Source organism: Salvelinus alpinus, chromosome 32, assembly GCF_045679555.1.
Source record: "Salvelinus alpinus chromosome 32, SLU_Salpinus.1, whole genome shotgun sequence".
NCBI classification, from domain to species: domain Eukaryota; kingdom Metazoa; phylum Chordata; class Actinopteri; order Salmoniformes; family Salmonidae; genus Salvelinus; species Salvelinus alpinus.
Window position 1 is genome coordinate 11,551,754 of NC_092117.1, and position 27,791 is coordinate 11,579,544.

At 44.3% G+C, this 27,791-nt stretch overlaps 1 protein-coding gene across 4 annotated transcripts in view; it reads right to left on the reverse strand.

The window, feature by feature from the left end:
• Positions 1-27,791, reverse strand: part of tjap1 (tight junction associated protein 1 (peripheral)) — a 75,156-nt gene that overhangs the window by 11,669 nt on the left and 35,696 nt on the right. For 2 of the 4 annotated variants that reach the window (XM_071380169.1, XM_071380166.1), the window contains exons 2-7: positions 26,957-27,089; positions 23,274-23,332; positions 12,377-12,569; positions 9,818-9,846; positions 4,783-4,944; positions 646-712 (exon numbers count right to left, since the gene is read on the reverse strand). In XM_071380169.1, coding sequence (XP_071236270.1) covers positions 646-712; positions 4,783-4,944; positions 9,818-9,846; positions 12,377-12,535 — 417 coding nt within the window. In that variant the 5' untranslated portion in view covers positions 12,536-12,569; positions 23,274-23,332; positions 26,957-27,089. Of the gene's footprint in view, positions 1-645; positions 713-4,782; positions 4,945-9,817; positions 9,847-12,376; positions 12,570-16,834; positions 16,968-23,273; positions 23,333-26,956; positions 27,091-27,791 lie in introns of those variants that run through there. The other 2 variants (XM_071380167.1, XM_071380168.1) reach the window with 2 other exon arrangements.

Sequence of the window (27,791 nt, forward strand, 5' to 3'; positions counted from 1 at the left end):
TCTGGGATTTGACATTGTGGGAAAAGAGTCTCTTTGCACATAAAACCCCTGGTTGTCACCTAGTGTGGTTGGGGAGCGTGTGTGAGCTCGCGCACACAGACACACGTTTGCCTGGCGTGCTACCTGGGGGAATAGCAGAGCTGTGGACCTTCCCATCTCCCAGAGGGGCGAGCAGAGACATGGGTGATCGAGAGAATTGACTTCAAATGAAAGGCCAGATCATTCTGTGCTAATCCCTTGCAGCACTCTGCACCACAGAACCTTCCAAAAGAGACCCTGAGGCATAATTAACTGACAGGTGTTGGATAATGGCATAATGAGTGCTCTTAAATTATGTATTTTTTTAAACACACCGCTGTATAGGAAAGGTTCTTTCCCAATAAAGAATAACTCCACTGACCTGGCATGCTGGGAAACTCCTTCGACATAGAAACCTTTGGACATTGTAGTGTTTGCAAATCTACAATACTTTTGACCGGGGAAAGGTCAAAAGGAAAAGCAGTATTTTGGGAAATGGAGTGCAGGTTAAGTTGTGTGTAAATGTTTCCTTTAAAAAAGGTAGTCACCAGAAGAACATGAAATATTTATGGCCAATGAACACCTATAGATAAGCAAAGAGGGCAGGTGGGAGAGGTGAAAGGTTACCAGGGAATGAAGCTTCTCCTCCAGGTCCTGGTTGGCCCTCTGCGAGGCGGTGTAGCTGTTCTGCAGTCTGTGGAGGACAGAATGTGTCTCAGTTAATAGTACCGTGTCTACAGAGCTGAGCCCCATCCAGATAGAACACGTATTGGAAACCCACAGATGCTATGCTGCAGAGACTGAGACACAGAGTCCACTGGTACAGAACGTAGCACTGCAGTAAAATAACAACTCAACCCTTTTCTTTTTCAGTGCAATCGCCTCCCATCATAGTTCAAATTACACGGTTGTCTTCTCTTGTACGTCTTGTCTGGTTGTCAAATGAATAATTCAGATTGCCATATAGACCAGAATTATCTCCACAATGAGGCACCAGAAAACGGGCAAATCCTGCAGTACAAGTATGCATGCAGTTCTCTTGGCAGTCACATCCATGCACATTTAGTTCACTTTATTTCCATTGCTACTCAACAGCAGCGCGGTATGAATCCTCTCAGACTTAATGAAGCCATCAGAGTTTTACTCGCTCCGGTTTTCAACAGGTTAGATATTCGGAACAAATTACGAGAGATGGGAGGAAAAGGGAGAGAGGGGACTGTATTAAAACCATTTCAATAGGACCAATAGCAATTACTTTCCCACTATCCACTGCCTCCTAAATTGGCTAGATAAATTCCTCCAGAAAATGACAGGTTGTGTATTTCATGGAATGCAATTATGGAGAAAATTTAAAAGGGCTAAAATGGCAACATACTGATTTTCCACATAGCTTTGCAGGACATGTTTGAGATGGGCCCTGCAGTCATGTACTGAATAGGTATTGACGTTCCTGTTGTATAGAACTCCTGATTGTGCACCACCTTCATCATCAGTCACTCTCACAATGTGTAATGGTGAGCAACAGTAAAGAGGTGTGGTAGTCCAGAAGTTCAGGGCACTAAAGTACGCCACACCTTAAGATTTCAGTAGACGTGAATCATGATAAACTATGCTCAAGTCAACTCCCTTTGAGACTTAAAAAAACAAACAAGAAACAGATGTTTGGAGAAGAAAATCTATATAAAAAAAAAAAAAGGTCTCATCACTTGGTGATTGTTATATTACAAATATTGCCTTTGTATGGGTTCAAACCCCATCTCACAGAAACCCCAGAGGGTATGAACGCAGGACTGTCGTCTGAAAATCCAACACCTGAAATCCAATCGAAGTCTAAGAAGCACACAAATGATGCTCACAAAGCACTCTGCCCGTCACCCTTTCCACTGAGAGCGGATTACAAGGCCAGAGTCTATCAGCCTGTGATCCTCTCCGTGGTACTCAGGTCTGCACCAGGGCCAGGCTCTAGCCTACTAGTTTCATTTCCTCTTTCTGCCATGAGCCATGCTGGGTGCTCATTTGACCACGCAGACGTGAACGTGTCACAATAACTGCTGTCCCCGGGCCAACTGGCCTCGTGATTGATTCATTGATCGAACAATATTGCAGATGGACACGCGCACTGGTGTAACCTTACTTATATTACATTTAACATTTTACATTTAAGTCATTTAGCAGACGCTCTTATCCAGAGCGACTTACAAATTGGAAAGTTCATACATATTCATCCTGGTCCCCCCGTGGGGAATGAACCCACAACCCTGGCGTTGTAAGCGCCATGCTCTACCAACTGAGCCACACGGGACCTTACAACCCTGATGCAATGACACTAAATAGCTATTGTAGTGTCCAGGGTGATACTCGTGTGTATCGAATGGATTCATAGTACAAAACCTCTGGCTTTTTAAGACATATTTCCCAAAGGGCTGTCCTTCCCAATAACACCAGCATCTCTCATTACCCTCTGGACACATCGGTCGCATTCCTCTCTAATCAAAAAGGCTTCGCTGCAAATCACCGCCAATGACTTTCACTGTCTTTTTCCCTAATCAAAATTGAAAAAACATTTGAGCAAAGCTCACCGATTCCCACCGAGACCACAGCGGTACCCATTTACATTTGACATTCAAGTCATTCAGCAGACGCTCTTATCCGGACTTACAGTATTGAGTCCATACTTTTTGCTCACACTCCCGCTGCATTTCAGGGTTTCAGAGGCTAGACATTGATCTGACTAATGTGCTGATGGACTTCAAATTGGGGAGAGCAATTACAGTCACCTGATGACTCCACTAAGAAGTCAGATTGAATAGTCTGGCAGCCGTAAACTAATCAAATGAAGCCCTCAGAGTCACATGTGAATGCTGCTAATGGGTCTGGTAAACTAAATAAAGAGCTAAATAAAAAAATTGTAGTCGTAATTACAACAATTGGCTTTTCATTCCCAGAGCCTTTTCAGAGATTGATCTCTGAAAACATCTGTGTAACGGTGCTGCCCGGTGATAATCAGATAGGACATACGAGTGGAGCACACTAGTTAACTGATGGTAATCCAATTGAACCCTCATCTTTGCTGAGGCTGCATTTGAATGTGTGATCATCTAGTACGGAAATGCAGATGGACCATCGCATCCCACATAGGCATGTAGCCTCATTCTGTGACTTATTGATGGAAACACTGCAGGGATAATTGAAAGTGACTGGTTGCTCAGAGCGAAAAACAGGAAGATGCCTCTTGATTGGAGATAAACTGGGATGATTGCTTTTGAATGTGACACACACAACACACACACGGGATTTGAAATGAGCAGCCACGTGGTTTTCCCTGGAATCTTGACTTAAATGTGCATTTTCACATTACCGCAACCCAGAGCCAAAGCATTCGTAACAGTAAATGAGCAAATCTATTTCTCCACATACATGTGGACAGCGAGATAAAAATGAAATGGTACATTTACATATAAAGCTATTGGAAATGTATTAGAAAATAATTCAAAAGCAAGCAACATATTTAACGATTAAAATGCTTAAGAAACAAAATGGCAACCATTATCACCCGACAGCAGATATGGGAAAATGTGTTGCCGCCAAGTCCCATTTACCAGCTTCAGCCCTGCGTCCTCCCTCTGGAGGAGTTTTAGTTTCCTCAGTGTGGTGGCGGGAAACGCATTGATCATTACCATGACACTTCATAATAACATAAGCTTTACAATCTCATTAAAGTGAGAGAGTTTGTCTCATTAAAAAGGTGGATTATGCATACCGACCATTTTTGCCTCTTTTTTTACCTGCACTTAAACTCACAAATTAGGAGCAAAAAAATATACTCAAATCTATTTTAAATTGTTAGTTTTTTTAGGAATCAAAGCGCGCATTTTCCAGGCTTTTCAAGACCAACTTCCGTTAATAAGCTTTTTAGTTATCGCTAAACTGTGAACATTTTAAATCTTTATTCAACAAGCTACAAAGTTGTACACAGATGGGACTGGGCCTGCCTTTTACTTCAGAAGTAACTTGATGGACAAGCAGATGTGTAGAGATTGATTTCTTAACCAAAAACTGAGAGGCGGGTTTGCAGGTGTATTGCCAGGGAAAGCAGGAGACGCTTTTAAATCATGAGGTTCTTTAACACCGGAAAGATTGAAGGAAAGACAAATGATAGAAGAACCATGGTTGTGTGCCCGTAATGTGGTATAGAACGAAGAACATAAACAACTAAAACGTCGTTCTGGCTCAACATTCAGGCTCTGAGTTCCAACTCTAAAAAGGACTGGTGGTCATGTATTGTAGAGGAAGGCCTGACGTTGTCACTAACTAGGGCTGACAGAGGAAGTGTGGTCGGGCGCTGAAGAGTCCTATGGTAACATCCTCCCATTGAACAACGTTCTGAAATATAGATAGATACATCATAGATAAAACAGCATAGACTTCCTGGCATCTACATTTTTTCCATGTGGCAGAAACTTAACCCCCCCCCCGCCTCGCTCTCAAATAGACGATCCAACATGCCCAGAGGTTGAAGAAATTAAAGTAACTAGCTGCATAATCAGATGCCTAAGCTCTCATTAATTCAACAGCTTTGATCAGATTCATTAAAAATGGATTGCAGGGGAAGGTATTCATTTCATCTTTCGGTTTCCGAAAAAAGTGAGGTTGGGAGAGGAAGTGAGTTGTGCGGTGTAACGGAGTGAAATATTATCCGTGGCAAGAGTGCTTCCCATATCATTGATAATGGGCTCAGGAAATGAGGGAGGTTAAACTCGTCACCTGCGGAACTTGTCTCTCATCTTCTCCAGGTCGTCGCGCGTGCGACCCATCTCCCCCTGCATGTAGTGGCGGCTGGTCTCAAACTCCGTCTCCATGGCCTCCATCTTGTGGGTGGTGTGGGAGAGCCGCCGGCGAAGGTCTTCATTCTGCTGCTGCAGGATCCTGGAGGAGAAAGGGAGTGGTAGGGAGGTGAAGGTGGAGGGGGGGGGGGGGGGGGGGCAGTCAGCCCAGGTGCAGTGGAATGACTCACAGACAGTACTGTATTCACACATAGTGACTAGACTGACAAGACAAACAGAGAGCCATGGGAACTTGCTTCAGCCACAGAACTCACCCAAAATTCAGGGACACAGTTTATTCACAGTTTATTGAAAATAATGTCAATGGGAATAGAGAAAAAATGCATAATTAACAACTACGATTAACATGAGGGAAAATTGGCATATGTGAAAGAAAGGTCCATGCATATGAGTGAGTGCATATTTATGACAGAAAGTGTGTGTCTTTTCGCTGTGTGTATGGGAGAGAGCGAACGCATGGTTGTCCACAGCACTCGTGTGTGTGTGTGTGTGTGTGTGTGTGTGTGTGTGTGTGTGTGTGTGTGTGTGTGTGTGTGTGTGTGTGTGTGTGTGTGTGTGTGTGGGGTGGCTGCCTGCCTTTGTCCTGGTGTGTCTGTGGAGTTTAATGGGAGCAGCTGTTAGGATGCTGGGGGGACGGAGCAGCTGCCATGGGACAGGACACATCTGCCATCTGCCACAACCCACTGTCCACAATCCTGTCACCACACCGTGTGTCGTACTATGCCACATCCAGCCACCCACTCACTCACTGCTGGCTGCACACTGCGATTAAAACCACTGTTTTCAGGGTCTCTGTCCTACTGGCTCAGACAGACCCAAATACCTAGGGGACCGCTCTGCTGCATGACAGCAGTTAGCAGCAAAAAAAATCTCCTAACTACAGTCCACCGACGTATGTTTAAGTAAGACTTCCAGTGGGCTCAGATTAGGTTGTGAGAGCCAGGCAATTGATTGGGCAGACAGGGGACCACAACAAGAGCGTCCAGGTGCGTTACCCTGTCACAGGGTGTGATTGGGTGTGACAGGGTGGAATGAAATTAGCCCTCGCACCGCTATGTTTTCCCCGTGCTGTGTCTGCAATAGTCAAATGGGACATTTTCCCCACCTAACAGCTGGCAGACACAAAATCTTTAAAAAATCGACAAGCTCCCGTCCAAACTTCCAGAGCAACAGGTTAGTCCTCTTCACTAAGTCGACAGCTCCAGAGGGGAAGGAAGGAAAATGCCCACGTGTATCCTACACATGCAGACACACTTGCCAACCAAAACCAGAGCGGCTCAAGAAAAGAGAACATCAATAATTAATGGTATGTTACGGTTGGTGGGGCGGCAGCCAATGTTTTATTCTATAATTACACACAGGATTTCACTGTTTCTGCACGGTTCTGTTCTGTTTTGGCTCTTTCAGGGCACGGGTTTGAGTAAAAAGGCAGATTGGTTTTGGTTTTTGGCACAGTCTGTGGGTACTACCCTGTACAAGTTTACTTGAGCTAAGTATGTGTGCGCATACACAAACAACACATATGTTGATGTGGATTGTGACATGAGGAACATGAGCTCAGCTCCTATTCAGATCACGGAGAGTGGGTGTGTATAAGAAGCCAAGCTTACGCCTTACGTTAAAAAAAGAAGAAGAAAAACAGCAAAAGGAGCCTTATCCACTCTGCTATGCTGTAAATACACGTAAGCAGTGAGGAAAATTGTACATTAATTATACGGTAGAATACACGCTTTCACAGAGCTGCTGCTGCTAACCAATGCACAGTGTGTATAAAAGCAAGGCGAGGCTACCATTGGATCTAACCTGGATGATTGAGCATTACGGTGCAACAGCAAAAGGCAAAATGAGCTTGTCACAGCATAAAGACGTCTTGCAATTACAGACTACCCAGAACCTGAGTGCACTGCGGTTAGGGTACTTTTTAGGCTGTTACAAACACCTCTAACAGCCTTGCACATCGAGATGCTCCACGGGAGCCAAACAGGAGGAGGAGGAGTGGTAAATTAAGGCGCAATGGAAAAATTGTGATAAGAGAAAATAGATATTCCCAAGCTTTCAGAAAGTATTTTGAAAGACTGGGATTGGGAAACGGTCTTTCAATTCACTTGTAAAACACATCCTTAGAGGTTCAGGGGTTTTACAAGCATTACACCAGGGTTTCCAAACTAGCGGCCCGTCCCAACTTTTCTAACTAACTACATTTTTTCCTTTCTTGTTTTAAATTCTTGGACATAAGACTAAAAGCACCAAAAGTATTCCCACACACAAGAGAGATATACACCGAGTGTACAAAACATTAAGAACATCTTTCTAATATTGAGTTGCCCTTTTGACCTCGGTATCGAAAGCGTTCCACAGGGATGCTGGCCCATGTTGAGTCCAATGCTTCCCTCAGCTGTGTCAAGTTGGCTGGATGTCCTTTGGGTGGTGGACCATTCTTGATACACATGGAAAACTGTTGAGTGGGAAAAACCCAGCAGTGTTGCAGTTTTTGACACAAACTGGTGCACCTGGCACCTACTACCATACCTTGATCAAAGGCACTTAAATATTTTGTCTTGCCCATTCACCATCTGAATGGCACACATTCACAATCCATGTCTCAATGCTTAAAAATCCATCTTTAACCGGTCTCCTCCCTTTCATCTACACTGATTGAAGTGGATTTAACAGGTGACATCAATAAGGGATCATAGCTTTCACCTGGATTCACCTGGTCAGTCTATGTCATGGAAAGAGCAGGTGTTCTTAATGTTTTGTACACTCAGTGTATCCATATGTAAGCAAGGTTTGAAATGATTGTTTTGGTCAAATATTATATCAGTTTGGGCTTCGAGCTCAATTTGCAGTCTACAAATGATTTGTAATTATGTTCCAGGCCCCTTGACCATCCGTTCAATAAAAAAAAAATCGGCCCGTGGCTGAATCCAGCTTTTCATCCCATTAGACTTTGTCCTTGTGATCTTCGAGAGGTGAGAGAAGCAGGTTTGCGCATCATAGTGAGGTGAAGAAGAGCAAACTGCTACTAAAAATGACCACCTTCCCTAGGCCTCTGATGTCTATTTCCCTGACGGCTTCATGGCAACAACATGGTCAGTCATCTTATCACTGTGGCCCTGACATCGTGTGACATCTCTGTCTTTCATAGGGGCCATCCAATGGTAGTCACAAGCCTGGAGATAAAGGCTGGAGGGATGCATTTGTGTGTTATGTCTAGTCAGCCATACATACCGACAGACACGGCATAGGAAGAGAGGTACGGCATAGGAAGAGAGGTAAACAACAACAAAAAATATGCTAAAACACAACGAGCATGGTTGAGCATGTTTGGTTGAGGCTGTTTAAAACTCAGTGAGGCACAGCAAGGTATAGTGGAGAATGGGAAACCATTTCTGACAAAAAACTATTGTGACTTTAGTTTGACTTTTCGGACCTTTTCCCATTCAGAAGAGTATGGTGGAAACAACGGGAGGGAGAGAGGAGGAAGGTCTGTCTGTCAATCGATGTATTGGGAATCCCATTCATCTGAGAAACAGTCCTCTGCAGCATACGCAGTAGACAAACAGCCAACATTCTATAGAACAGCATGACAAAACTCCACTACCGCTGGGGAGAAAGACTCAGCTCTGGCCTCTGTGGAGACTTGGTGCCTTGAGTAACTCTAGGGCAAGAGTGGGTGACTGGGCGGTAATGATTAACAGTGGCACTCAGCTCAGGTCCAGTTGTATTCAGTTAGACACAGAATCATTCAACATCCCACACCAGCGCAGGGGCATCTAGGCCAATCAGTGACATCGCTTGTGTGCCACAAAGCAGCTTATCAGCATTTACCACCACAGGGAAGAGAAGGGGGGGGGGGGGGGGGAATCCAACAGCAGCTACGTCAGCGGCAATTCATTAAGCATTGCTGCCTGATGATGGCCATACATGTGGATAGTAGCCTGACTATATTTACCCTTTACATCTCGTTCACTGACACCAAAGGCCACTTCACTGTAGTGCACCAGAGACAGCGCTGGGCTAGACTTTACTGCGAGAGGCTAAAATGACACATCAAACATGCAGTGTCACACACGCAATTGATAGATTTGGAGGTAATTAGCTGACTATAGGGATTATTTTGGAAGAGGAAGTGGAGCGGAGGAGGACAGCAGGACTGATGGAGGTGAAAGTTTGAGCTGTAATTACAACTAGTGTTCCGTCTCTGTACTAGTGGTCAATCCTGCACGGCTGGTGGTAATGGACTCCCCCACATACTCAGAGCTGCTTTCTCTCATCATTAGCTGTGTGGAGTTTTCACAGCTGGGGGGGGGGGGGGTTCCAGCAGGGAGACGCCACTGATTACATAGATTCACTTTGAGCCCAGGCTGGGGTGGGAGAAGTAGGAGGCAGGGGGGTGTGGGTGACGGATGTTGGTGCTAACAGCAACCTGCTCCTCTTCCACTCTCGCCCACCTGCGCAGCACCCTTCCCACCACAGGGCCTTGTCATCATAGCACCATCTGGAATCAGCCATGTCTCTATGAACCCTCCCTCCACTCAGTGTTACTGACGCAGAAGCTGGGCGTCTGCGTGCGGCCTCCCTCTCCCCAGGAAGTGTCTAGACGGGAGCAGCTGGGGCTTCTGGGTAGGGCTGGCTGTGGCTTGGTGCCAACCTGGCCATCTCCTATAAGCAGTCCATCTACCCAGTGCCATTCAGGTCGCGCCACCCGGGGCTACAGCTTCCCACACAGTAGACTGATCTATACAGTACACACTAAGGTGTCAAAACTGGGCTCAAAGTGAGGCAGGCAAATAGACACAGAAACCCAAAGAAGTCATGCTGAGATTCACTGTTTTCTGTTTGTTTAAACTAAGTCAAATTTAGTATTTTCAATCCTGTGGCTGAAGCATTTCTCACAGAAAACACAGCACATATTTGTCAAACCATAAGGAGATTATAAAATAATGACTTACTTGATCCTGTCTGCATCTGATAAGGAGTCCTGCAACAACATAAACATCCTATTAGTTTGGCCATTGTAGATATGTTTGCAACAAAACAGACATTTTGCTGGACCAACAATCAATTCTGGCTGTAATTAGTAATTTCTTTTAAAAAGGCTCTCCATCTACAACCTTGAGGCATTGAGCTAGACAGACAGTGAACAGACCTGGGAAACATTGGAGATGCACTCCGTGACAACAATACACATTTCAAAAACACTCACCAGCTTTCAAGGACTGAACTAAGCAGAAATTGTACAAAAAAGATTCCACATTTATATTAACCAATTTCGCGCCACACAGAATTCAGATTCCTTGGTAGTTTTCAGTGTTAGCCACATTTCTGTTGAAGCCAAAGGGTTACAGAGATAAGCAGCCAGGGCAGAATTTTACATGATGTCTCTTAGTTGAACAGGCCAATACGTACGCGCCTCACGGAGCTATGAAATCAATTTGACAGCCCCTGTCATTCTGCAAACGAAAGAAAGCCTTCAGTTTACACAGAAGAGCAGCCTGCGCATCTACTGCACTTAAGTGGCTAGTTATCAGCACCACATTTATGAATATTGTATTCTCTTCTCTGTAGAATAATTGCACAGTATTAAATCAAGAATATCTTTACAACATAATGGCCAAGTCTCAACAACGGCTATACAGCGAGTGTACAAAACACTGTCATGATCTTTCCACTGACCAGGTGAATCCAGGTGAAAGCTATGATCCCTTATTGATGTCACTTGTTAATTCCACTTCTAATCTGTGTAGATGAAGTGGAGGAGACAGGTTAAAAGGTTTTTTTAAGCCTGGAGAACTCAATATTTGGAAGGTGTTCTTAATGTTTTGTACACTCAGTGTAGCACTATAACAGAATGCAGTGCATTGAAATAAAAATATCTATAAGCTTAAAAAAGGATGAACTAACATGACAGCTGCACAACACTGACCTTTTCAGTTTGGATTGGACTAGAAAGCTGGCTAGTGAATACCACTTGATTGTTTGTACAGTACGTTTCTACTCTCGAGCCATCTAGGGAAATGACTTACCTTCAGTTATTGGCGAATGTAATTTCAATTTATAATATGACGAGAGTTGTAGCTAAGCAACTCGCATGTTGAATCCGCTCGACACAAAACACATTTGTTGAGAAGGCTTCCAATTATTTTTCTGGAAGGCGTACAACAATGGAGGGGGGGAAGAAAGAACTTCTCCTCACATACCTTGACCTGTGATAAAATAGAAAAAGAGAGGTGTTGTGATACTGTTTCAGAGTGAGGAGGCTGGGGCACGTATTTAGTTGTGGGTTTATCCATAGCGTCCTTGTGCTGTGTTCTGGTGTCCAGCTGAAAGGACTGGTGCCGTTTTTGCTGGTGGTCTCTCTGCCGACTCTTGTCCTCGCAATCAGTCTCACTGCAGCGTCGAGAGCTGGAGTCCCCGCCACCCCCCACACGGCTGTAGATGGGCCCCTCAGCTTTGGGCCTCGCTCCCTCCCTAAGGGGGCCTGCCCTGAGGGGGTCTGCCCTACGCTTCTCTGCATTCTGGTTAGGGATGTCCTTCGGGGGGGGGTGCCAGGTCGTTGGTCGACCTTTTTCCTTCCTGGAAGGCCTGTCCCTGTCCAGCGCCGAGGACCACTCGTCCCACGGCCGGCTCATTGCAGACTTCCTCTCGGCTCCTCGCTTCTTCTTCGCTTCGGGAGTCAAGGGAGAATTTTGTGCCTGGTGCTGAGGCTGGTTTCCCTTAACCGGTCTTGTGTCCTCTTGCTGTTTTCCACCCAGTATTTGCATTCTGGCAGGGCTGATGACCCTGGTGGTAACATCATCCAGGAAGTTGGAGAACTTCAGCTTATTTTCTAGGAATTGGATCATTCTTTCTGAGGTTGCTGAGCTTTGCGAGGTGGAGGATGGGATTATCTGTCTGGTTGAGGTGGTCTTGGCCAGAGACCTCCTCTGGGGCTTCCGGCCACGGCCTCGGCTCTGGCCAAGCATCTCGGCAGACTTGGACTTCCTGAGGTCTGAGAAGCGGACGCCCAGCTGGTTGGGCTGCTTTAGGATCCCCTTAGGAGGGAGGGCTAGTCCCTGGAAGGAAGTCTGCTGGTGGTGCTGACCTACTCTGGGAACCAGGATGTCTGCATTGTCCTTGAAGACCAGCGAGCGCTCCAGGCTGCGACTAGACTGGGCTGGAGAGGTAGAGTAGCCACCTTGCTGGGAGTCATCTGAGCGGAGGTCTACGTCTCCAGAGAGAGCGAGTAGGCCCTCACTGCGGCTCAAGAAACGTCTCATCCCCTGCAAGTCCCTGGCTGCCTGGTTGGCTGTGACGCCCACTTTGATGCCTCTATGGCTGAAGATTTGGGGTGAGGGCAGGACGGTAAGATCCAGGCTGGACAGGCTGGAGACGTCCAGCTCACTGTCCGAGAGCAGAGACCAGGAGGAGGAAAATATATTGCGGCCCTCAGGACTAACTGGGCATTTCAGGTAGGGGTCTGTGAACCGTGTTCGCTGAAAACCTGGAGTATGGTTTGGAATGCGAATTACCTGGCAGGGGTCAGGAGGGTTGGGGCCAGCGGTGTTGGCAGGCGCAGGCGGCGTGCTCCCACTAAGGTCCTCTAGGAACGAGGGCAAGCTGTTGCGCGACTCGCGGTGCTGAGGCGGAGCCTTGCGGTACGGCTTCCTGGCCGGGGTAGCGCTCGTCATCCTTGGTGCTCAGCGTCTGTCCGGTCAGTTATTCCTGCCAGGAGACAAGCATTAGATGTGGTAGAAGCGCCACCAGCCCTGAGCCCTGCCCTGTGCAAAAAGCCAGCTGTAAAGGTCTGTGTCCAGTTCCCCTCCCTTTCTCTCCCTCCCTTCCGACCATGCATACTCTCTCCCTGGCTCTCTCTCCACTCTCCCTCTCTCCTAAAGCGGCTGCAACAAAAAAGTGGTTTGAATCAATAGGCTTTGATGAGAGCAGTAGCAGTGGGCAGTAAAAGAAACGGCTGCCTGGTGCAAACTGTCTGTAGTGGAGAGTGGAGGGAGGGGTATGGGATGCCACTTCAAATAAACATCAAACACAATTCATGTGTCGTGATGGAGTTTGTTTTATTTTAAATATCTGCTCTCAGAATTCTGCCTGCAGAGTATGTGTGTGCATACGTGTATGTGGAATAGAATGAGAGAGGAAAATCTGAGCATGCCCTCAAGCCTACAATTGATTACAAGCAGAAGTGTGTTTCCAATAGAGAAACTCTTAAACTACAGTCCACTGACTGGAAGCATTGTGGGCTAAGTTTAGAATGTAAAAACTAGGCACATTCTTTAGGAAAAGAAGCCACACCCCCCACCAAAATCGAAACCATGGACCACACACACACTGATGCTCCGGAAGGCACTTTTAGGAACACAGGCACACCCACACACACTAGTGGCCGTAAATGACTAAGAAGCTGAACAGGAGAAGAGCCTGTCACTATATCTATTCTGATTGATGACTTGGCTTTTGCTGAGTCACTTTGTAGCCCTGTGGATCCAATTGCCACAGGGAGTGGAGAAACACCAGAGAGCCGTCCTTCCTTCCTGCACAGAGAAGGGTACCGTAGTTCTCTCTATATCCATTATACATGTTACTTATGCCGCAGTCTGATGCACTCATTGCACTGTAAATGCATCCGTATGCTTTCCAGCCGAAACAGTTCTGAAGAGTTTGTGCATATATCATGACATTTTGGTCTTTGGCAAGGTTTTTTCCCCAGTTGTCCGTGCACACATTTTTTAGAGGCAAGCTGAAGTCGGTAGCCAAAGTCTACGCCCCTTCATCAGTCAACATTAGGGATTCTTCAATTAAGTGCAGCAAACATCTTAGCTGGATGTAATATAGCGCAGATCTCCTTGGCAAAAAACGTGAAAAGTAATGACAGATTTGAGTTATCTTGAGGAAGTGTATACTGGCTACGGCATCTCAAAGAAATGGACAAACAGTACTATTGCCGCTGTTTTTCTAGCGAAGGTCTTTTAAGGGAGTATGCGAGCACATACCCGCCAGCCGAACTGAAAGTGTGCCGACAACTTAAGCTATAGAAATCCTCTTAACTTCTTGAGGGCAGGGGGCAGCATTTTTACTTTCGTAAAAATAGCATGCCAAAATTCAACTGCTTATTATTAGTAGATTTGGATAGAAAACACTGAAGTTTCTAAAACTGTTTGAATCATGTCTGTGAGAATAACCGAACTTATGTAGCAGGCAAAACCCTGAGGACAAACCATGCAGAATTTGTATTTATTTGATGTCACTGTCTTTTCAATGAGTTTTCTTAGAGACACCAGATTTCTAATAGACTTGCTTGCAGTTGCTACCGCTTCCACTTGATGTCACCAGTCCTTGGAAATCGGTTGAGGTTATTCCTTTGTGTAGTGAAGAAGTAGGGCTATCATAAATGAGGGTCACATGAAGTAAATTATTTGAGAGAGTCACGTTACGAAAAAAGTTGCGTCAGTTTGTTTTCTTTTTGTATTGAACACAGATCATCCCGTCTTCAAATTGATCGATTATTAACATTTAAAAATACCTAACGTTGTATTACAAAAGTAGTTTGAAATGTTTTGGTAAAGTTTACATGTAACTTTTGATATATTTTGTAGTGACTTGGCGAAAGTTGGAAGCTGTGTTTTTCTGGATGAAACGGTCCAAATAAATTGACATTTTGGATATATATCGACGGAATTAATCGAACAAAAGGACCATTTGTGATGTTTATGGGACATATTGGAGTGCCAACAAAAGAATTTCGTCAAAGGCATGATTTATATTTTATTTCTGCGTTTTGTCGTGCTTGCAGTGTTGAATTATGCTACTCTCTTTGTTTACTGTTGTGCTATCATCAGATAATAGCATCTTATGCTTTCGCCGAAAAGCCTTTTTGAAATCTGACATGTTGGCTGGATTCACAACGAGTGTAGCTTTAATTTGGTATCTTACATGTGTGATTTAATGAAAGTTTGATTTTTATATCATGTTATTTGAATATGGCGCGCTGTATTTTCCCTGGCTATTGGCTGGTGGGACGTTTGCGTCCCACCTGCCCCAGAGAAGTTAAGAGGTTCAGATACAATAAACCAGATTGAAGATCAGCACTAGAGATACCCTAAGAACATGCCACTTCGATACAGCTAAGACCAGAAGTGACTTCTTCATGGCAGGTTAGGAGAATTTACACAGAAGGTTAGGAAAAATAACATAGCAGGTTAGAAGAATTATGTTAAGGTTTGGAAAAGGGTTTGAAGAGGTGTGTTTTTAGGGAGTCCCATCAGCACTTTGCTATGTATCCCTGAAGAGAGCATTCTGAGAAATCTGAATGATTAGGAAAACATTATTATGGAATAAAGGAAGGTCTAACCACCTCTGGCTTGGTTCAAAGATTCCCTTCATTCAAAACATTGCATAATTGCACGACTGGATTATGCCCTGGGGGGACCAATGAACATAAGCCATCGATCAGTCCACCGCTTCCTGGGTCACAGATGCCCCCTCCACCCCTGTTCTCTCTCATGTCCCACAAATACCCCAGCAGCACAGGGGTGTTCATCATGTTGCTATTTTTACAGCGCGTGAACCACCCGGGGATGGGTTCAATGGGGAAAATAAAGGGAGGGAAAGGCTAGTGCGTCACAGCGGAATTCCAACGAAAGATCAATGACCTTCCCTGTGACATGACAGCAGCTTGTGCAGTGGGGTGGGGCCATATGGTCAGAACTAGTGTATGCGACATCAGAGCAGAGTGCCAATCAAATCAAACTATGTGTGTCACATGCGCTGAAAACCTTACTTACAAGCCCTTAACCAATAATGATGTTAAGAAAAATAAGAGTATATTTTTTGGGACTAAATAGGGGGGGGGGGGGGGGTTACAGGTTAGTCGAGGTAATATGTACATGTAGGTAGGGGTAAAGTGACTATGCATAGATAATAAACAGCGAGTTGCATCAGCGTAATGCAAATAGTCAGGGTGGCCATTTGATTAGGCGTTCAGCAGTCTTATGGCTTGGGGGTAGAAGCTGTTAAGGAGCCTTTTGGACCCAGACTTGACGCTCTGGCACCGCTTGCGGTGCGGTGGCAGAGAACAGTCTATGACTAGGGTGTCTGGAGTCTGACAATTTTTAGGGCCTTCCTCTGACAGAGGTATAGAGGTCATGCTATAGAGGTCCTTGATGACAGGAAGCTTGGCCCCAGTGATATACTCGGCTGTACACACTACCCTCTGTAGCTACCCTCTGGGCATGTGCGGCCCGTCTTTTTCTGTAGTCCACAATCATCTCCTTTGTCTTGATCACGTTGAGGGAGAGGTTGATGTCTTGGCACCACACGGCCAGGTCTCTGACTTCCTCCCTATTGGCTGTCTCATCGATGTCGGTGATCAGGCCTACCACTGTTGTGTCGTCTGCAAACTTAATGGTGTTGGAGTTGTGCTTGGCCACGCAGTCATGGGTGAACAGGGAGTACAGGAGGGGAATAAGCACGTACCCCCGAGGGGCCCCGTGTTGAGGATCAGCGTGGCAGATGTGTTGTCTACCCTTACAACCTGGGGGCGGTCAGTCCAGGATCCAGTTGCAGAAGGAGGTGTTTAGTCCCAGGGTTCTTAGCTTGTTGATGAGCTGAGGGAACTACGGTGTTGAACGCGGAGCTGTAGTCAATGAAGAGCATTCTCAAGTAGGTATTCCTTTTGTTCAGGTGGGAAAAGGCAGTGTGGAGTGCAATAGAGATTGCGTCATCTGTGGATCTGTTGGGGCGTTATGCGAATTGGAGTGGCTCTAGGGTTTCTGGGGATGATGGTGTTGATGTGAGCCATGACCAGCCTTTCAAAGCACTTCATGACTACAGACGTGAGTGCTGTGGGTCAATGGTCATTTAGGCAGGTTACCTTGCTGTTCTTGGGCACAGGGACTATGGTGGTCTGCTTGAAACATATAGGTATTACAGACTTGGGTCAGGGACAGGTTGAAAATGTCAGTGAAGACACTTACAAGTTAGTCAGCACATGCTCGGAGTACACGTCCTGGTAACCCGTCTGGCTCTGCGGCCTTGTGAATGTTGACCTGTTTAAAAGGTCTTGCTCGTCTGGAACAGGTGGTGCTCTCATGGATGCTTCAGTATTGCTGGCCTCGAAACAACAATAAAATGCATTTTATTGGCAGCAGGTAGCCTAGTGGTTAGAGCGTTGGACTAGTATCCGAAAGGTTAGCAAGATCGAATCCCCGCGCTGACAAGGGAAAAATCTGTCGTTCTGCCCCTGAACAAGGCAGTTAACCCACTGTTCCTAGGCCGTCATTGAAAATAAGAATTTGTCCTTAACTGACTTGCCTAGTTAAATAAAGGTTCAATAAAAAATAAAATAACAATTTTGCCCATCTGGTAGGCTCGCGTCACTGGCCAGCTCCCTGCTGGGTTTCCCTTTGTAGTCCGTAATAGTTTGCAAGCCCTGCCACATCCGACGAGCATCAGAGCCAGTGTAATAGGATTCAATCTTAGTCCTGTATTTTCGCTTTGCCTGTTTGATGGTTCATCTGAGGGCATAGCAGTTGTTTTTATAAGCACCCAGATTAGTGTCCTGCTCCTTGAAAGCGGCAGCTCTAGCCTTTAGCTCGGTGTGGATGTTGACTGAGGTGGTACACTCCTCAATGCCATTGGATGAATCCCGGAACATATTCCAGTCTGTGCTAGCAAAACATTCCTATAGCGTAGCATCTGCATCATCTGACCACTTACGTATTAAGCGAGTTACTGGTTTAGTTTTTGCTTGTAAGCAGGAATCAGGTGAATAGAATTATGGTCAGATAATGGAGGGCGAGGGAGAGCTTTGTACGCATCTCTGTGTGTGGAGTAAAGGTGGTAGAGTTTTTTCCCCCTCTGGTTGCACGTGACATGCTGGTAGAAATGAGGTAAAACAGATTTAAGTTTGCCTGCATTAAAGTCCCTGGCCACTATAAGCGCCGCTTCTGGATGATATTTTCTTGTTTGCTTATGGCCTTATACAGACCGTTGAGTGCGGTCTTAGTGCCAGGATCGGTTTGTGGTGGTAAATAGATGACTACGAAAAATATAGATGAAAACTTGCTTGGTAGATAGTGTGGTCTACAGCTTATCATGAGGTACTCTACCATGGGCGAGCAATACCTCAAGACTTCCTTAATATTAGACATTGCGCACCAGCTGTTATTGACAAATAGACACATACCCCACTCCTCGTCTTACCGGACGTAGCTGTTCTATCCTGCCGATGCACGGAGGGTGAGGAAAAGCTTTATTTGAGTCTCTGTGTGTGGATTAAAGGTGGTCTAGAGTTTTTTCCCCCCCTCTGGTTACACATGTTGTATGTGTCGAACTGCTTTGCTTTATCTTGTCCAGGTCGCAGTTGCAAATGAGAACTTGTTCTCAACTAGCCTACCTGGTTAAATAAAGGTGAAATAAATAAAATTAAAATGTGACATGCTGGTAGAAATTAGTTCAAACAAATTGAAGTTTTCCTGTATTAAAGTCCCCAGCCACTAGGAGTCCCGCCTCATTCACCCTTTTGTCTTTTCCTATAGCCAACTTTGTAAAACAAAATTTGGCATATACTGTAGAAAACATTCTCTAAATTCTATAGCATGTATCAAGTTCAACTAGACATTAAAATATGACCTTTGTCCATGGAAACTCCAACACCCACCTAACTGATGCTTTTACCATTTACTTTTCAGTGGTTCTCATAGAAAGAATGACTAGAACGTGCATCCCCATCAGAAGTTTCAAGCCTGTTCTAGTCATTCTATTTCTGTGGTTCATCTATCCTCTATCTAGATTGCGAAGGACTTTAACAGTACGGTGGAAAGGGAGGAATTTGGACTTAACACGAGATGTTAAATCGTTGCCATCACGGTTGACAACTCCATTGTGTCCTCCTCCCAGAGTGCTCACCTTGGCGTCCTCCCAGAGATCACCTTGGCGTGATCCTGGACAACACCCTGTCGTTCTCAACTAACATCAAGGCGGTGACCCGTTCCTGTAGGTTCATGCTCTACAACATTCGCAGAGTACGACCCTGCCTCACGCAGGAAGCGGCGCAGGTCCTAATCCAGGCACTTGTCATCTCCCGTTTGGATTACTGCAACTCGCTGTTGGCTGGGCTCCCTGCCTGTGCCATTAAACCCCTACAACTCATCCAGAACGCCGCAGCCCGTCTGGTGTTCAACTTTCCCAAGTTCTCTCACGTCACCCCGCTCCTCCGCTCTCTCCACTGGCTTCCAGTTGAAGCTCGCATCCGCTACAAGACCATGGTGCTTGCCTACGGAGCTGTGAGGGGAACGGCACCTCCGTACCTTCAGGCTCTGATCAGGCCCTACACCCAAACAAGGGCACTGCGTTCATCCACCTCTGGCCTGCTCGCCTCCCTACCTCTGAGGAAGTACAGTTCCCGCTCAGCCCAGTCAAAACTGTTCGCTGCTCTGGCACCCCAATGGTGGAACAAACTCCCTCACGACGCCAGGTCAGCGGAGTCAATCACCACCTTCCGGAGACACCTGAAACCCCACCTCTTTAAGGAATACCTAGGATAGGATAAAGTAATCCTTCTAACCCCCCCCCCCCCTTAAAAGAGTTAGATGCACTATTGTAAAGTGGTTGTTCCACTGGATATCATAAGGTGAATGCACCAATTTGTAAGTCGCTCTGGATAAGAGCGTCTGCTAAATGACTTAAATGTAAATGTTGTACTACGTAACGGTTTGACTCATCCTCCAGAACTCTATTTCCTTGCCACACTGAATTTCTCATGCATGGTGTAGTCAGTGACTCAGACCTCCGTTAAACATTCATTCAGTTATAACAAGGGAAGAGAAAAGAATGTTCTGAGTCTGGAAATCATAAATGTTTTGTGTGTTTCTTCTTCACATTTGAGTGATGAAGCCTAGAGTGATGGCCTACACTACAAGTCCCCATGTCACGCAAGGCATGGTAACCCCTGCACTGGAAAGGAAAGTTGCCTATACTCTTTGCCACCGAACCTGCTTAAATCAACTGCATAATGGGCACCTATTGGCCTGACTAATATTTCAGTTTTTCTGAGCTGTTGCATAAGATGCTGGGGTCAAATAAAAGTTGGCAGATATAGAAAATGTCAGCCAATTTGTCCCTGGTCACTAAAATAACCAGATCAATGAAACACCACATGGATGTACCGCCTGTATTAATGCCCTGCCTATGTTTTACCAATAGGAATCTCTGTCCCCACGTCTCTATCTCTGCCTGCGTGTGGATTTGTGAAATCGACCTCTGTTAAGAAAGCAAATTAAGGCTGGATTTCTGTCACTTTACAGCACTGCGGCTCTTTACGGAAATACACTTTACAGCTGTGTGGCAGCTTTTCTCAATAACAGCGCAGTGGAAAATAGCATAGTGATTTTCCGGGACTTGATGTTTGCCTGGGATTTAAGTGGCAGCACGAGGGGGTGGCAAGTTGTGTTCTATCAGTCATGAAAGAATTGGTTTCTACTCTCAGTTCTCAGCCGCACTCACACACAGGGGGGGTCTTTTCAAATGTTCCGGCAGTTAGAAGCATTAGTTTGTGGCATTTTTAAACGCGCAGGCAACAAGTCCCATTTAATGAACTTCCCTAATGGTTATCCCTGCCGTGTCCTTTTCTTCACATGTCAGAAGTGTCTTAAAGCTTCGCCTGAAAAACAGCATTATTATAACTGACTACGGCCCAGTTTACGAAATCTTATAAAAAGGAAGTCAAACTTCAGTCAAGGATTTTTCTGCCATTGAAATGCTTGGGTGAACCACCTACAGTAAGTGTTTTTTTCGGGTTGCCCAAGTCCTAACAGTGTAAAATAAATAACGCTTTCGGTGTAAACGACTAAAAACAGATAAAGTATGTAGGGAAGACAATGGACCTAGATATGGGCGGCAGGTAGCCTAGCGGCTAAGAGCATTGGACCAGTAACCGAAAGGTTGCTGGTAGAATACCCGAGCCGTCTAGGTGAAAAATCTAGTGATGTGCCCTTGACCAAAGCACATAACCCTAGTTGCGCCTGTAAGTCGCTCTGGATAAGAGCATCTGCTAAATTTCTAAAATGTAATATAATCTTTGAGAACTAACAATCACCTAAATAGAATTACAGGAAATTAGCATAACTGCAAAAATCTGAGATTTTGGGGGAATTGTAGGAAATTTCTCTAAAATGCAGCTGACCGCACCCCTTGCCACGCCCACCACCTAAGCCCCTTTTTGATTCAGAAAAAACCCTGACTTCAACTGATTAGAAAGATGGAATTACTTATAGTGAATCTGTAATGAAAGCCCTTGCTTGGGACATGAAAGTGTTGGAATGCCATTTACCTAAAGACAGTGTATTTGAATGAGCTCATCTTGGTAAATGAGGGTGTGAGTTAAATCAGCCTTGGAATGAATGATCAGACGCAATTACAGTACAGAGATAGGCAGGCAGAGGAACCATGAGTGTATGAAATTACAGCACATCAAATGAAGGGATTCTGATTAGGCAATCTGAGGTAAAGGAGGAAGACATCTCAATACTAAAAGGAACAAAAATATAAAATGTAACATGCAACAATTCCAAAGATTTAACTGACTTGTTCATAGAAGGAAATCAGTATTAGGCCCTAATCTATGTATTTCACAATGGCACAGCCAATTCGTTTTCCCCCACAAAGCCAGAATTAGTTTTCCCCCAGAAAAGACGCCAAACTGCAGTCAGATTAAGACCCTGGTGAGGACGACGAGCACGCAGATAAGCTTCCCTGAGATGGTTTCTTACAGTTTGTGCAGAAATTCTTCAGTTGTGCAAACCCACAGTTTCATCAGCTGTCCAGGTAGCTGGTCTCATACGATCCAGCAGGCATAGAAGCCGGATATGGAGGTCCTGGGCTAGCGTGATTACAGGTGGCCTGCGGTTGTGAGGCCGGTTGGATGTACTGCCAAATTCTCTAAAACAACGTTGGAGGCGACTTATGGTAAAGAAATTAACATAAAATTATCTGGCAACAGCTCTGTTGGACATTCCTGCAGTCAGAATGCCAATTGCACACTCCCTCAAAACTTGAGACATCTGTGGCATTGTGTTGTGTGACAAAAATACACATTTTAGAGTGGCCTTTTATTGTCCCCAACACAAGGTGCACCTGTGTAATGATGCTGTTTAATCAGCTTCTTGATATGCCACGCCTGTCAGGTGGATGGATTATCTTGGCAAAGGAAAAATACTCACTAACAGGGATGTAAACAAATTTGTGCACAACATTTTATAGAAATAAGCTTTTTGTGCATATGGAATATTTCTGGGATCTTTGATTTCAGCTCATGAAACATGGGACCAACACTTTACATGTTGCGTTTATATTTTTGCTCAGTATAGATTGCTAGTGGGTACAGCAGTACTTAGAACATAGAGCAAAATTGACAATAACATACTTTAGAATAGCAAAGCCTAGTCAGTGATTTAGCTTTACTTTTGTGTACATGACATGAAATCTAACAAGCTATTCTGAGCTGACACTGACATGAACAATGATATGCTGCAAGAAGGCCTGAAATATCTCTTAATGAAATGGCACAATCCAATAGCATTACATTTGATACAATTATCACACCACACGATCCCAGTTCCTAAACCTACTGTAAAAAAACAAAAACGGCATCATCATTATGGGAAACCGTACAGCTCTTCCACCTCAAAATAGTCACACAGGAGCAAACATATCCTACGCTTTCTGCAATCAGTAGCATGAAGAACACAGTATCTTCTAGAGCCTTCTGTACGTACTTCACAGGGGATCTTAGTGGAGCTCTGTGGTTCCCCAATGGCGAATGTGCATAAAGGCAGAATCTTGAGGAAACCATTGTTTTAGCACTATCCACCAAGTTTTTAAACTACAGCACGCAATTTGGTTCAATGTGGCAATAACATTTGCACATTCTAAAATTTGGATCATGTATACTCTGCTAATGACCATAGAAAAAAAGAATAGTGGAGAGCAATGTACAATATGGCAAACTTAGCAAAACAAGGAATTTGTGGTAGGCCGCTATTACCAGGTATTTAAAAAAAAATATATATATATATACACACACGTTTACCTTTATTTAACTAGGCAAGTCAGTTAAGAACAAATTCTTATTTACAATGACGGCCTAGGAACAGTGGGTTAACTGCCTTGTTCAGGGGCAGAACGACAGATTTTTTTTTACCTCGTCAGCTCGGGGATTCGATCTTGCAACCTTTCGGTTACTAGTCCAGCACTCTAACCACTAGGCTACCTTCCGCCCCGTCTGGTGACTTATTATACCAGCAACATTTCCCCATGTTAAACCCACACACCTAAACAAAGCAATATACTGTACAGAAACAACCCTAGGTATATCATTATTATAAATAGAACATATTTCTATAAAAACCACCATACCCAAATTCTGAGGTATTCCAGCGATGTCCTCATCCACAGGTTCTTAAGTCACAGGCATTCTGAAGAGATACAAAGGAGCAGGCTGAATTTAGATCAAAAGGTTTCCAGTAAAATAGCTATTAGCTAGTGACTTCATTTTACCCTCCGTGATAGAAAGGATTCAGTGCACGTGCTTCTATGCTGGGTTCCCTCCTCCAGAATCGTGATACACCAAGGGGACCTCGCTAACCTGAGACAACCCTAAAAACATGTGTGGAACCGCTACTTTATCATACCCAGTTACCTAATGATGTCCACTGGGATTTGAGTGACATAGCTCACAATGATACCAGGTTTCAAAATTAGGTCACTGAAAAAAAAAGGGGAAAAAATTTACACACCCAAAACTGTTCCAAGGCACTCTACCTAAAATGTTAAATCAAATATTGAGAGTGTTTCATGTTTGAGTGGAAATTCACGTGAGGCTGATTGCACAGCAAGAACACTTCATACAACATTCAGCACCCCACTTTCACAATCTTCAATTACCTGGATTTGGTGGCAGTTATAAATTAGGCTACCATTTAAAAAAACTATTTTTACGAAACAAAGCAGGCATATGTTTAAGCAGAATACTGTAATTTAACACAATGGGTGTTTGATATTCCTGTATCAAAGAACTCTTGAAGGATATGTATATTTTCAAAATAAATTCTCCTTAAAAATTGGCTAATACAGCTTTCTGGTTTCCAGCTATAAATTTACCACTCTCTCTCTCGGTGTGTTAATCTGCCTTGAGCTGATCACACACAATATTATTCAGTGTAAAAGCGGTCTTTTTTTGTGCTGCTCAGGGCCGTGGATAAGCAACCTTTGCAGGAAGATGTGGCAGAGAATAACAAATGTGAACGCCTGTGCTGTAGTCACCAGCAATGTGTGACAATCAGCTGGTGGTGCCCTGGATTACAGAAACGCCAGGGTTTTTTTCTGGATCAAAATGTGGCTTAGTTGGTGGGTGTGGCAGGGGTGTGTTAGGGGTGTGGCAGGGGCATGGCCATGTGCGTGGCCAATGGTGTGCTAGCCAACTATTCTTTTTTTAAGGCACTCCTGTTGGCCGCAGAGACAAAATATAGCTGTTTTAAAGCTCATATCCTGCAATTCTACACAGATAACATGAATCAGTTTTAACACACAAGATAGATAACATTTTTTTTTTACGGGTGTTCATTTTTTCTGGAATAGAAAAAAGTTGTAATTTAATAAAAGTTGCCATTTTGACAAATTAGACGTGCGGAAATAAAAGCAACTTCTGAAAATTAATACTCGGATTATAGTGATGTGTCTGATCTCGCCAACAATGTCAAGCGTGTTTAGATGGGTGAATTCTAGAGCCAAGTGTGTTGATTTTTAATCCAAGGGTATCTTGCGATTGACAAACATGTTGAATTATGCAAGTCAACACGACAACAACAGTAATTAATGAGGCAACCTAGACAGTGATTGAGTGATTGAGTACAGATAGGGTAGTGTTTAGGTCTTGCAGCCCTGTTCCACCCATTTATGTTAATGTGTTTAATATATGCAAATACAATGTATTTATACAAATGAGGCACAATTTTCTTTATTTTGACCATTTCTTTTGACAAAACCTGATACAAGAACATATTGTTACATTTCACAATAAATTGAATTCCCACCAAAATCTAATTTGTAAAATGGTCTGTGTGCTATAACTGTTGCATTAAAAACATACTTTGATGACTGTTGCTAATTGGAAAGCTAATTTCCTGAAATTCTACACATCTTGCCATGGCTTATCCTATCGGAGTGATTCAAATAGTATAACAAAATCAATGGGGGCCTCCTGTCATGACAAAAATACTCCTGAATGCATAATGACTGTCTAGCTTTTATTTGAGTGATTGTTCATTCTCAAAAGATATAAAAATAGATATTTTTTCTACATACATTATCTTACACAGAATTTCTTTCCCAGTCCAGAAAAACGGTCCAAAAAACAGTTACGTGGTCCGCCCAAGACTTTCCCATGCAGAAAAAAACCTGCACACACAAGTCCACAAACGTGTATGCACATGCATACACTTCAAACAGTCTCAGCACTGTTTGACATTTAACTTAATTTAAAATCATATAATTTAAGCCATAAAAATAATGTAATCATGTAATTTAAGCCAGAAAATAATGGAACATAGTGTTTTCCTCACGGAGGTCACCCAGTGTTTTAGATAGAACACTCTTATAGGGCTCATTTACTATAGAACAAGCCAGTCAACAGTAAGGGAATCAAATCATAAAATAAAAAAAAGATCTAAATTAGAAAATGTACCTTTTTAGCCTGGGGCTTACAGCATAAGGGCACAGCTATGGGAAGAGCTTGACCATAGAGCTTTATGGTCGTCATGAAGCAATCATAGAATTTCTATTTTAAGAGCCATCCTTACGGTCACTCCTGAACAGTGGGTTGGTGTAAGAGTACCCCTTATTGTGATGTGTTTCTCTTGCCACTGCCCTGGTAGCACTCGATTAATAAACTGCTGGGATGTTCATGTTGCTCCTAATCTGTGCTCCCCCTGCTGTCATTCTGTGCTAATGTGGCTATTTAGATGCCTCTCTACTCTATGTCCAGCATCCTGTTACCTGGGCTTTCTTTAACTTTCTGTAACAAATGAATTCGCAAAAATTGATTGATTGATTGTACCGCCATTTTTGCCTCAACCCAATATAGCGACCAATTAGAGCAGCTGTTGGTGGCGGGCTGTAAATGGGTGGTGTTAGGGGGAGATGGAGGCACACAGCTGGTGTACTCAAGGTCACCTGAATTGGTCCAATGAAAAAGCATCTGCATATAAAAGTGAACCTAGCGAGTTTTTTGCAAAAAACCCAAATGAACTAATGTTTCCACTGAGGTGATGGAAGGACAGTGCTCTGTTATTAACAAGCACCTGGACCGGGCGGTGGTGTGCTCTACCGGGCCATGTTCAGTCTTGTTTGGGCTAAGCTTGAATCATTTCAACGGCGGTAGAGAAAGCTACGGTTCATATAACTGAACCCGTGGAAAATAGTCATTATTTTCCAGGGACATTGAGTATGGGAGAGAGAATAATAACCCGAGTCATTATGTTACACTTAGGGCTTTTGATTTGGTGGAACCTAGGTGGCTGGCTCTCCTTCGCCCCGATTATGGACGCATGTATTATGCGTCTGGAGCTACTGTACTAACAACAACAAAACACTAGACATTTACTACAAATATTGTGGCTCTTCTGCCTCATTTACATTTAGTCAACAGAAACATTACCTTCTTGTGTCAATGAATAAATAAACATGTTTAAGCAGGCTCTATTTCAAGCTTACGAGTGAAAAGCATTCTTCACTGAGAAAAACATTGGAGAATATCCCAAACAGCAGGAGGTCCAGTGTGCCATGCAAAACTTAACTGACAAGCAACTCACAAAAAACAGTAAGGCCACAATGTAGAGAAGGGACATTAATGTGTATTTTCACACTATAACAGGAGTGATTTTGTGCATTTTCCATACACAAGAACAAGGGAAACTAAGGACAGAGAGTAATGGATGAAAAGCATACTTTGTGTGTGTGTGTTGCGTGTCTGTGAGGGGGAAGCGAGAGCAAGAAGGCGGTAAGGCAGGATGATAGAGAACGGTGTATGAATAGCCACTCACCTTTAAGAGCGTATGCTACGTGTTCCAGACTGATCGCCCTGGGTGTGTCCCCTTTGGCTCCTCTTCCTGCCCCTCCTCCTCCTTGTCCTCCTCCTCGCTTTCTTGGCATGTGAACCTCTGGGCTACTGATAACCTGAAACAAAAGAAGGTGGATGGAAAAACACGGTCGTGTCAGTACCTCCGAGGTGTCAATCTCCCGACTCGTCGGATATGTAACAAGCCAGACAGAGCTGGGGCTCAGGGGACAGTGTGCGAGGCAAGCCTCATACTGGAGTCTTTCATTCTCTGTCCTTGGCATTCACTCCCACACCGTCTGACTGCCTGAATGACTGCTGCCACACATTAGCTCCCTCTTCTAAGCACGGTGATGCTATTGAGAGAAAATAAGGCCTTGATAATACATTTCTGCTTCGATTGAACCATCGGTCTGGAAGAGAGACCGTAGTCCTTTTCAAACAGAGATCCAGTGTTTCTAATGTGAGCATGATTAAGTGACAACTTAATTACTTTGTTTCCTTGGATGAGCCCTGGAGTTGAGTGCGTGAAGTCATTTGTTCAAAGTAAGGTCACAGGAGCCAAACCGCCCTGTCAAGAGCGTGACTAAAACCCCAGGCCCAGCCAAATAGATACAGTAAACGTGACAATCTCTCACCTCCAATTTATTAAGGCTTACCTTAGGATGTACTGGGATTTTGAATCCTTCATTTGAATAAAATAAATGAAAGAGAGAGTAGCCGAAGACCCGACACATTTGTTGCCTGGGGACGAGAGCCAGTCAGTTTACAGCTCGACTCTGGCAAATCAGGGCTAACTTACTGACTTGTCTCTGCCAATC